Source organism: Humulus lupulus, chromosome 2 (genome assembly GCF_963169125.1).
Source record: "Humulus lupulus chromosome 2, drHumLupu1.1, whole genome shotgun sequence".
Lineage (NCBI taxonomy): Eukaryota > Viridiplantae > Streptophyta > Magnoliopsida > Rosales > Cannabaceae > Humulus > Humulus lupulus.
Genome location: NC_084794.1, coordinates 190899145 through 190911309, shown reverse-complemented (window position 1 = coordinate 190911309; position 12165 = coordinate 190899145). Strand labels below are relative to the sequence as shown.

At 39.3% G+C, this 12165-nt stretch overlaps 1 protein-coding gene and 1 non-coding gene across 2 annotated transcripts; one reads left to right on the top strand and one right to left on the bottom strand.

Moving 5' to 3' along the window:
* Positions 1 to 9891: 9891 nt before the first annotated feature.
* LOC133815026 (uncharacterized) lies at positions 9892 to 11059 on the bottom strand. Its single transcript, XM_062247920.1, has 2 exons — positions 10358 to 11059; positions 9892 to 10302 (listed from the first exon to the last, which is right to left on the bottom strand). The coding sequence occupies exons 1-2, from the start codon at positions 11057 to 11059 to the stop codon at positions 9892 to 9894; spliced, it is 1113 nt and encodes a 370-aa protein (XP_062103904.1).
* Positions 11060 to 11785: 726 nt separating this feature from the next.
* On the top strand, positions 11786 to 11892 carry LOC133820424 (small nucleolar RNA R71). The gene has a single exon (XR_009886834.1). It is a non-coding gene; the product is annotated as a small nucleolar RNA R71 (small nucleolar RNA).
* The last annotated feature ends 273 nt before the right edge of the window (positions 11893 to 12165 follow it).

Genomic DNA, 12165 nt, shown 5'->3' with positions numbered 1-12165 from the left:
ACTTGGGAAGTAAGGTTACTAGTGTGTTTTTCGATATCAAGGTGTAGTTCGGTTCTAATACATTTAAAGGTATTCCTAATCTTAAGTTTATTTCAGTTTAATTCTTTAGTTTTCTTTAGTTTCTATTCAGATCCTAACTCATTGTTTTTCCATTCATGGTTAGGTATTTAAGTTCTTTAAACTTAAGATTTCCTTTCGGTAAGCTCTTCTTCTCGGTGGGTTAGATTCATTTCTTTTTCATCTCCTTTTTTTAGAAATACTCACCTTCTCATTGTTGGTTTTTAGGAGTGATACAAATCCCGTCCTTGTTCTCAAATCCCAGTATTGGTAAGGAAAATAGGATAGACCTTGTACGTTTATATGTTATCTTAAGTGATGTTATGTTATGTAATATGTATAGTATATTTATAGCCTTGGGCATATGACTTGTCAAGCTAGCAAGCATCAATGATTTATGGGCATATGACTTGCTTAGCTAGCAAGCCCCACAAATCTTTTGGGCATATGACTTCCTTAGTTAACAAGCCCCAAGTAGTATACTGGCCATTGTAGTAGTATATGCAGAAAAATAGTTATGGCGGCGGAAGGATTCTTGGCAGCTTGGGGTTGTGTATTGAGGAAGAATGGAGTCGATGGACTGCGTGAACGATTCGAGGACGACGTTATTTTTAGTCTTTTTAATTATGTTCTCTATGTATTTTCCGCACTTGGTTTTATGAAAAATTTATTTAAGATTTAAGTTATGTTTTATTTTTAAAACAATAGGATCCCATACCATATCCTGAATTTATGTATTTCAACATTTACTTAGAGTTTTTTTAATAAAGTTTGAGAATGTTTCTTATGTACATTTTCATGAAAGTAGTGTCTATGTACAGTAGTTTTAATGGTCCAAAGTCGTAGAATTAGTTGGGTCATTATAGTTGGTATCAGAGAAACGGTTCATTCGCATGAAGTTCTCCTTGATACATAGGCTCAAGCTCCGAATCTAACCGCCAAGTAAGTGTTTATGATTATAGTTATTATGTTTATATGTATAGCTAACGATTTTAGCCTTTATGTTTTCAATTAAAATGAATGGAGCATTAACTTATGAAGATATCTGAGCCATTAAGGCCTTAAGAAGAATTAGAGAACCAAGAAACACTGTATGAGTGCTAGAAAGTATTACTCGGAGACTACTTTTGTTCCACAGGGAGATAGGTCTCCTCCAAGAAACTAAGCAAATCATGATGAGATCAACGGAGCAATACGTTTTAGTAATTAGACTTATTAGAGATTATCCTACTGTGATTGCAGCCTTAGAAGATATTTGGGAGATGATAGATTATGAAGATGAATTGCCGGTAGCTATGAGATATTATTTTCTAATACTTAGGTTCACTTCAAAAATGGAATTTCAATTTACAAATGAGCGAAGACAGAGAATTTTTACGAATCTTCCACGAGGGCATTTTGAGGCATGGTGTGCAAAAATTCATGTGAGTGCAAGTGTACACTGTCAACAACAAGTAATATATTAACAAGTACCAGATATCGTATCCACAAGGACTGTTTTCTTAAGTTTAAATTGTGAAACCAAGTTCTAACAAAATGATTTAAAAACACTAAAATTAATAAAAAGGAATGTGGTCTAAAGACTAACTAATTAAATGTAGAAAATTAAAATGAACAACTCAGGAAAATTGATTCAAAGAGAAACAAATGGTATGATGGCAACTAGAATAATTATCCCCCTAATATGCAACTCTGACACTGATGCTGGACTGATGCTGCAGCAACTGGTGGTTTATTTGCCCAGAATTTTAGTTAATTTTCATAGGCTTTCGTCAAAGAACTACGATTCTAATCTTTTAATTGAATCACATATGTCTATGCTAATTCAATTTCAAAGATTTAATTGAAGCATCAATTCCATAACACTATGCATGGTAATAATATATGTCTATATCACTAAAATGTTGAATTCAAAGAGTTCAAGCATGTACCATTCAAATTGTGTGACAATTAATTTTAACCTTTTCAGAATTAAAAATTAACCCAATTACCTACTAAAGATGATCTATCAATAGCAAGCATTAACCATGATAAATATTTGAATGAATAAACATCAAATTGCATAAGCATCAATATAAAAGTGTCAAGACAATCTCATATTAGGGTTCTAATTATCCTACCTATATAGAGTTTCGCTCATACTCATAATCTCAAAAACACCAAAATGAATACAATCTATAATCTAAAATTTTAGATAATAAACTGAAAGAAAATAGAAATAAAAGTAAGAAATTCAAGCCCAAGTGATGTCTTAAGTGGTTTGTCTTCTTACTTTTCCTTCTTTCCTCCTTCGTCTCTCGTCTTTCCTTCACATTAATGGCTGCCAAAATAAATGGGTCTCTTCAATATGCACCAGGCGGCTGGTATTCTCTTTTTTCCTCTCTGGTCGTGTATATCTCAGCAAGAAAGAAGACTATCAATATCATCTAGGTCATCTCCTCCTTCTTTGGTCACGTGGGCTTCTTTTCTTTTTTTATTGATTTTTGTTTTTGTCCTCTTTACCATAAATGGGTCCAAGGCAAAATGAAGCCCAATCATCATTTATCCATTTATCATGCAGCCCAATTTAAATAATCTCCAAAGTGAGCTAGAGAATTAAATAGTAGCTTCCACGTGGGTCATCCAAGAATATTGGCTGGCAAAACGCAATGCTGCAGCATTCCCTCTTGCTGAGACCATTTAATGCTTCAATATCTTTCCAAATGTCCAAAATTCTACCAACCACTTGCCAAGGAAAAATTTCACAATTTAGGGTATATTTTTCCAGCAATAAACTAATATTTAATATTATTTTATTATGTTTAATATTTGACAAAACGAAAATAAAGAGACTACAAAACACCCTAAACCACTCTCTCTTGATAAAAAAAAATATAATTTTAAAAGCATAAAAATAACTCTAATTCCTAGAGTTATCACACCCCCAAACTTATCTCATTGCTCGTCCCGAGTGATGACATAAATAAAACAGAAGACCCACAAAAGACACCAACTAATAAAACAACTCAACACTCAAAGACACAAAATCAAAGCATACAATTTGGAATCGATCTACAAAGGATATTCAAAAGTGGGGATAATGCTCTCAAATCAATTATGCAATTGATAACTCAAACGTGCTCACAAACCAAATTCCTCAAGTATTAAAATGCTAACAAAACCAAGATTTGAATGTTATTTCGGTGAGTGTGTGAATAATCCTTTCCAATCAATCCCAAATCCCTAGATCAAGTTAAGCAAAAATCCCAAGGTTCAATTCATGCTTTCATATGTTGAACTCGATAACCCCTCTCCACTAATGTAGTTAGCTTAGCAATATAGATCAATAGGTCTTTATTTTTGGTTGTAATGTAGGCTAGGCTAAAGGTATGGATGAAATGGACATTTGTAAGCTAAAACCTCAACCTAGTTTTCCTTGGACCTCACAAACATATTGCCCTATTTTTCTTCAATAAAATGAACCCTCAAACTCACCCAATAATTCCAATTTTCCCACTTCTTTGAATACAAAACATATGCTCAATGATTACAAATACAAACTATATAAAAGCAACTTATTTATTTACAACACACATTTCCTTTTTCTTTTTTTTTTTCTTTTTGTTATTTATTTTTTGAATAAGTAATGAAAGTAAACTAATAATGACATAATCTTAACTAAATTAAATTTGAGCATATACATGTATATGAATAACAATGATAATCAAGAAATTGATACCCCAATTTGCTCTCCCCCAAACTTACACAAGGTTGTGTCCAAGACAAACTAAGCCTAAGGTTTGGTAGAGAAGAAAAGAGAGATATTCACAAAGGAGTGGGCTATTTAATTTCATGGGTAATAAAAAAAAAGGCCATTAAGCTCAAGATGGGTTAACTAGGGATAATATTCAACAAGGTAGGCTTGAAAGGCTCAAACGGTCCAACAAAATTTCCTAAATCCTTTCTAAATTGCTAAGCCTCCTAGGATTTCGCCTCAAGGGAATTATTGAACCAATTCTAAAAGCTTGAACCTTCATTCAAACTCAGCTTTTCCTAGGACTTTGGAATTTTCAAGGTTGAACTATGTGCACTGATTTGGATTCATACTTTCACTAAAGTTTGGTTAGCATCAAAAGATTTAAGTACTAAAGGCTCATTCACACACAAAAGCTATCACTTTTTATCACTATCTTTGAAATTTTATCATTGAGCCCTCCCCCAAACTTCAGCAAAACCATTACAAAAATTGATTCCAAAACAACCTATACTCTAGACTCTACATAAAACAAGATAAGAAATTTTAAGAAAGTAAAAAGACACAATTAGCAAATAAGCACAACACCCCCCAAACTTAAGAGAGAGCAAGGTCCTCATTGCTACCCAAGACAAGACAACAAAGAACAACATCAATAATATACTACAATAACAAGAGACGGTCCAAATAAAAGCTAAATAAGAGCAAAAGTCAAAGAATACTCCCTCCTCTCACTGATCACCACTATCGGCGTCTTCATCGCTAGTCTCCTTTGTGTCTATGGTGCTACCTCCTCGCCATGGTGCTAGGATGCTGTCCAGAAATTGAGGCAAGAAGCTAAAGTGGTTGGTGAAATTTCGCTCAACCATGCTTTCAATGGATTGGTCATGCACTCGGGCATAGCGCTAGTAAGCCTGTTGCTGCTGATGCATAAAATGCATCATGTCCATCATCTAGCGGTGGTGAGGTTCAACAATAGGAGCAGCGCTGGAGGAGGCATTAGTAGGCATGGGAGGGGCCTCATTCTCAGCGGGTGGCTCAACCGGTGGTTCATGGGCTACATACGGAGCAAAAGAAGAACTTGTCCCATGCTTCTGGGAATCAAACATCTGCAAGACGCGGGAGATGTCATATCTGGTGATACATCCAGGGATATACTTCTCAGTGCATGGTTCAACCATTGGGACACCCGCCTGACAACATAGTTGTGTGATTAGAGAGGGAAAGAAGGTATGCCTTGCCTTCTTACTGGCACACTTGTGTATTCCTTGGGAAATGATTCTACCCACATTTATGGTATACCCTCCAATGATGGAAAATAGCAGGAACATTCGCTCCATATTGATAGTGGAAGTATGCATGGTGGGCATAAAACTGTTGCGGACAAAGTAGAACCACACTTTAGCTTCAGCTGATAAGAATTCTCGCCTAGAAGTGAGGGAACCTTGGGTAGAGGAGGATGCCCACTGAGTGCTAGGAACCGTAAGGTCATCCAATACTTGTTGGCATAACTCCGGATCACAATTTTTAAACATGGCTGTATAGTCATCATCCTCAATATCCAGTAGGCCATACAGAGCATTGATGGCAACGAATGCAATGGGACTTCTGTTTCACACACTAGGACACTTGGTGACTGGGTGGGCCAAAGGTTGGCATAGAATTCCCTCACAATTGCATCATCAGGCATAAGGCGAGGGCCACAAAAAAGCCGCCAACGGAGTGCTTCAATAGGCGTGCGAACATATTAAGGCATTTATGCTTCATCAATGCTATTCAGATTAAATCCCTTGTCTGCTAGAAAGATTTGGTTGTTAAGTGTTCACTCATGGCAATCAACGGCCTCAGTATTGCTGAAATTAACATAAGAACTAAGCTTCCTAGTGACTTGCTTCTGTCCCCGAGGCATTCTCAACACAAAATCAGACAATTGTATATAGCCCAAAAGGTTTGATTATTAACAACCCCTACTTATCAATGTGAATGTACCAGAACTAGATCCCTCACTTTGGCGATGCAATAGCCCCAAAATGGCACTTCACAACCTACTTAGAAAAAATAAAAAATGCCCAGAAGACTTGCTGAGATGGCACCAATTCAGCTAACAATAATTCCCAGCCATAACCAATCAAGCAAGAATACCCAGTGCAAAGACAACAATAAAATTTTCCATAGCCGTGAGCAAGAAACACCAATCAATGATGCAATACTACTGCCTATTAAAAAGCTTAATATCAAGGAATTCCAGCAGAAAAAATGGGCACAATACGCAGGCATTCAGCGACAAGACTCCATTAATCACACTAAAAAAATCTAAAGAGTACCTCCGAGTCGAAGCCAACAGGTGCTCAACTTGGCTGTATAGAGAGAGACCCGAACATGAGAGAAATCGAGCTTAGGGGTGGTATGTGGGCGACTGTGTGCGTGGGTGCAAGATGAGGCTGAGTCAGGGGTTGGCTGTTTGGGTTCGTGGGTCGGATTTAGGCGGGGTCGTGGGCTTGGGAGGTGAAGATGTGGCTGGGAGGTGTGGGTTTAGGTGGGTCACAGTCGTGGGTGTGCGATGGGGTTGTGGGTTCATGGATTTTGGTGGCTGGGGTTCTCAGGTGGTTAGGTAGAGCCGTGGGTCGAAGGTGGGTTACGGGGGTGATGGGGCTTCATGAGATGGAGAAGGCGGAGTGGGTTCTTCGGGTCGTGGTGGATGGTTTGCGCGTTGGGGTCGTGTGAGGCGGAGGCAGGGGGGTTTCGGCTGGGTGATGGCTTCGTGGGTCGGAGGCAGGGATGTGGCTGGGAGGTGCGGGTTTCAGGTGTGTGAGTCAGAGATGGGAGGGAGGTCAGTTTTGGCTGTGTTGTTTTCTGAAATTTTCCCAGGTTTTCTTAAAAATTCTCAAACCTTTGCCTATCTCCAATGTTGTAGCATCACTACAAAACTTAACAGCATTGCCGCAGCATCACCTCCAGACTTTCCAGAATTCAAATGGTCTGCAAACCAGCCATAAATATCACCAAGTTCCGACCTGAAACATGTCCAAATACGTTGCAATTGACCCATAAAACTACCTGACTCCTCACAGCCATTCCAAAACATGAATTTATTCAAATCCACAACATAGATCATGAAGGGAAAAGGTGAAAATTAAGAACAAAAACATAATACTATATATATAATTTGTTTGCTGCTCTCCAAATATAGCTTTCATCACAAAAGCTCAAGAACATGATTTTTCAAGGGTCAACTAAGGTGAGTGAGGTCTTGTTACGCTCAACCTCACCACCCTAATAGTGTTTCAGCCTCTGTCCATGGACTTTGAATTCACCTCCCTCATTTCCTCTCAATTCCATAGCCCCATGAGGATACACCTTAGTAATAGTGAACGACCCAGACCACCTAGACTTGAGCTTCCTAGGAAACAACTTGAGTCTAGAATTGAACAATAAAACTTGCTACCCTTCCTCAAATGAACGGGGTTGGAGATGCTTGTCATGCCACCTCTTTGTCTTTTCCTTATAAATATTTGCATTCTCATATGAAAACAACCCCATTTCTTCCAACTCATCAAGTTGTAACATTCTTTTCTCCCCCGTAAGTTGCAAGTCTAGATTGAGTTGTTGGAGTGCTCAATAAGCTCTATGTTCAAGTTCTACTGGCAAGTGACATGCTTTTCCAAACACTAGGCGATATGGAGACATCCCCAATGGAGTTTTAAATGTCGTTCGATAAGCTCATAAAGCATCATCCAACCTCTTACACCAATCCTTTCGATTCAGATTCACCACCTTTTCAAGCACACCCTTTATTTCTCTGTTTCACAATTCCACTTGGCCATTGGTTTGAGGATGGTATGCCATAGCCACCTTATGCTTCACACTATACTTAGACAATAAACTAGCCAACACCTTGTTCACGAAATGGGCTCCCTCATCACTTATGATAGCCCTTGGGGTGCCAAATCTAGTGAAAATATGCTTGTGTAAAAACCTCATGACCACCTTGGAATCATTAGTCGGATAGGTAGCAGCTTCAACCCACTTAGAAACATAATCAACAGCCACCGAGATATACAAGTTGTCATATGAGCGTGGGAAGGGGCCAATGAAATCAATGCCCCACACGTCAAACAACTCAACCTCAAGAATACTAGTAAGAGGCATCCCATTTCTCCTTGAGATGTTTCCTACCCTTTGACAACGATCGCATCATACCACATAAGCATAAGAGTCTTTAAACAAAGAAGGCCAAAAGAAACCTGATTGGAGAACCTTGGCAGCAGTGCGTGCTCCCCCAAAATGACCACGACATGGAGATGAATGACAATGGAAGAGAATACCCTTAATTTCATGTTTGACACACATCTTCTAATCATCTGATCTGCACATTGCTTATATAGAAAGGGCTCCTCCCAAAACTAAGACTTCACATCATGCAGGAATTTCTTCCTTTGTTGGCTAGTCATCTCTGGTGGCATCAGCCCACTAGCCAAATAATTAGCAAAATTAGCAAACCAAGGGAGCTCATGAGAATGGTTGACCCCAAACACTTGTTCATTGGAGAATGTTTCTTTGATGGGGACAAGAGAGTTGGAATCTTCTTCACGCTCCATTCTTGATAAATGGTCAGCCACTGGATTTTCTACCCCTTTTCTATCTTGAATCTCAACATCAATCTCTTGAAGCAAAAGCACCCACCGAATCAATCTTGGTTTTGCATCCTTCTTGGCAATCAAATACTTTATGGCTGAGTGATCGGTGTAGACAATCACTTTAGTTCCCACAAGATAGAAGCGAAACTTGTCGAAGGCAAAGAAAATGGCTAGTAGCTCCTTCTCAGTTACAGTGTAATTCAATTGAGCTCCTGTCAAGGTGCGGCTGGCATAATAAATAGAGTGAAACACCTTGTTCCTTCGCCGCCCCATCACAGCCCCAATGGCATAATCGCTAGCGTTACACATCAATTCAAAGGGAAAACTCCAATCCGGTGCAATAATGATAGGGGCTGAAATTAATATCTCTTTCAACTCTTGAAAAGCCTTCAAACATGCTCCATCGAAGTGGAAAGGTGTATCCTTCTCTAAAAGATTGCAAAGTGGTTTAGAGATCTTAGAGAAGTCTTTGATGAACCTTCTATAGAAACCGGCATGCCCAAGAAAGCTCCTAATGTTCTTCACTGAATTAGGAGGTGGTAGCTTCTCAATAACTTCAATTTTTGCCTTAACAACTTCAATCCCTTACTTAGATACCTTATGCCCCAAAACAATACCTTCCTTAACCATAAAGTGACATTTTTCCCAGTTAAGGACTAGGTTTGTCTCTTCACATCTCTTCAGCACCTTAGACAAGTTATTCAGACAATCATCATAAGAATCCCCAAAGACTGAAAAATCATCCATGAACACCTCCAGAAATTGCTCGACCATATCAATAAAGATAGCCATCATTCATCGTTGAAACGTAGCAAGAGCATTGCATAAACCGAAGGGAATTCTTCTAAATGCAAAGGTACCATAGGGGCAATTGAATGTAGTTTTGTGCTGATCTTTTGGGGTTACTGCTATCTGATTGTAACCAGAGTAACCATCAAGGAAGCAATAGTACTCTCTCCCAGAAAGTCTGTCTAGCATATGATCAATGAAAGGAAGAGGGAAATGATCCTTCCTAGAGGCATTTTTTAGCCTCATGTAGTCCATGCAAATTCTCCACCTGGTCACGGTTCTAGTGGGTATCAACTCATTGTCTTCATTTTCCACTACTGTAATCCCACCTTTCTTTGGCACACACTGGAAAGGGCTGACCCATGAGCTATCAGAGATGGGATAAATAATACCTACATTAAGCCATTTGATAATCTCCTTTTTTACCACTTCTTTCATGATAGGATTCAACCTTCTTTGCCCTTCAACAGACCCTTTTTCATTGTTTTCTAACAAAATCTTATGCATACATAGAGAAGGACTAATACCCCTTATGTCTTCAATGGTCCACCCAATGGCCTTCGACTTCTTCAATACATCAAGCAACTTTTCTTCTTGTTCCATACTTAACTCAGCTGAAACAATCACAGGTAAGGTAGAAGACTTGCCCAAATAGGCATATCTTAAGTGTGAGGGTTAAGCTTTTAATTCCAACTCTGGAGGCTCTTCCACTGATGGTTTAGGGGCTGCGAAAGACCTCAAAGAGAGCTCCAAAGATTGAAAATGCTTTCTTGGATGCAATCCTTGTGAACTAGCTTCTAGCCAAGCCAAATATTCATCCTCATCCTCTGCATGTGAATCAAATATCAAGAGTCTCTCTAGAGGATCATCAAAATTGTTTTCTAATTCCTTTGAAGCCAAAGAATCTACCACTGAAACAACAGAACACTCTTCGACCTCATCTGGGAATCTCATAGCCTTGAAAACATTAAAAGTCAGTTGCTCATCTTGAACCCTCATAGTAAGTTCACCCTTTTGCACGCCAATCAATGTTCTACCAGTAGCTAGAAAAGGCCTCCCTAGAATGATTGGTACCTCTTTGTTTGCCTCATAATCCAACACAATGAAATCAATTGGAAAAAATGAACTTATCAAATTTTACCAAGACATCCTCAATCTTCCCATCTGGATAAGCAAGAGATCTATCTACAAGTTGTAGAGTCACTGTGGTAGGTCGGACTTCACCAATCCCCAATTGTCTATACACAGACATAGGCATCAAATTTATACTGGCACCCAAATCACATAAAGCCATGCCACAATAAGAATTACCAATGGTACATGGAATGGTGAAACTTCCAGAATCTTTCATCTTCGGTGGCGGCTTGTTTTGCAAGAATGAGCTACATTCCTTGGTAAGAGCCACTGTCTCAAATTCTCCTAACCTTCTCTTCCTTGTAAGAATATCTTTCATGAATTTCACATAGCTAGGCATTTGCTCAAGTGCCTCTACAAGTGGGATGTTGATATGCAATTGCTTCAACATATCTAGAAACTTCTTGAATTGAGAATCCAACTTTTGCTTCTGAAAACGTTGAGGAAATGGAAGTGGCTGCCTTGAAATTGAGCTGTTTGGGTGCTGATGCTGCGGCATTCCTATAGCATTCTGGGCAGAGGCAGGTTTTTGTACACTAGGCAGTTCAGCATCTTTGTGAATTTCCTCATTTATTTGGATTGAAGAGGGCTCGCCCTCATGCCCATAATTTGTCTTGGAATTCTCCAACTCCTTCCCACTTCTCAAAGTGATGGCATTACAATGTTCATTGCTCCCATTTCTAGGATTCTCTGTGTCACTTGGCAACATACCATGGGGTCTATTTCTCAGCTCATTAGCTAGTTGCCCAACTTAGTTTTCTAAGTTTCTCAATGATGCAGCTTGGCTTTGGATCATGGCTTCATTATTCACTATATACTCCTTCAACATGTTCTCAAGAGAGCTAGATTGCATTGCTTGTTGTTGTGGCCTTTGTTGTGGTGCTTGTGGGGATAACCTGGTGGGAAATTTGGTCTTGGAGTCATAGAAGAATTGCTAGGGCCAGCCCCTTGAATACTCCATGAGAAGTTGGGATGTTTCCTCCATGATGGGTTGTAGGAATTAGAATAAGGGCCATTCCTATTTTGATTCCCCATGTAACACACAGCTGTTGGATTGGAAGGACAGTTGTCAAAAGTATGACCCTCACGACAATACACACAAGAAATGTTCTCCATTTGCACAAATTGTGTCCCCATAGGCTGCCCCACTGATTGATTCATCCCCATATTCATTGTCTTGAGCATATTAGAAATAGAGGATACTTGGGCTGCCAAATAAGTGATGGCATCTACTTCGTGAATACCAGCCACCTTTCTACCTGTAGAAAATCTAGAAGTGGGCCACTGATAGTTGTTGTTGGATATCTTCTCAAGTATTTCATATGCCCCATTATAGGACATAGCAAGAAGGGCCCCATTCGCTAAAGCATCAACCACCATTCTAGTATGGGCATTTAGACCATTATAAAATGTCTCCATTTGGAAGCAATGAGGAATGCCATGATGAGGGCATTTGCGCAACAACTCCTTAAACCGCTCCCATGCCTCATATACAGATTCTTCATCAAGTTGCTGAAATGAAGTAATCTCATTGCGGAGCTTGGCATTTTTAGTGGGAGGAAAGTACTTCATCAAAAACTGATCAGCCAACTCTTGCCAAGTAGTCACAGAATCAGATGGCAAAGAGTTCAACCAAGCTCTAGCTCTCTCTCTCAAGGATTATGGGAACAAATTTAGTCTCAGTGCATCCTCTGTCACTCCGGTCAACTTGAATGAATCACTCACTTCAATGAACAATCGAAGATGAAGGTGAGGATCCTCTATTGGCATCCCACTAAACTGGCCCACAGTTCCCGAATTGAGCTCATTGAAGAG

Bases quoted from the DNA above. Each gene is read 5' to 3' on its own strand.
- LOC133815026 (XM_062247920.1), bottom strand. From the start codon at position 11,059: ATGTTGCCAAGTGACACAGAGAATCCTAGAAATGGGAGCAATGAACAT. The intron at 10,303-10,357 runs GTAAAATTTGAT...TTGGATTATGAG, and splicing joins GGAAGATTGAGGATGTCTTG to GCAAACAAAGAGGTACCAAT.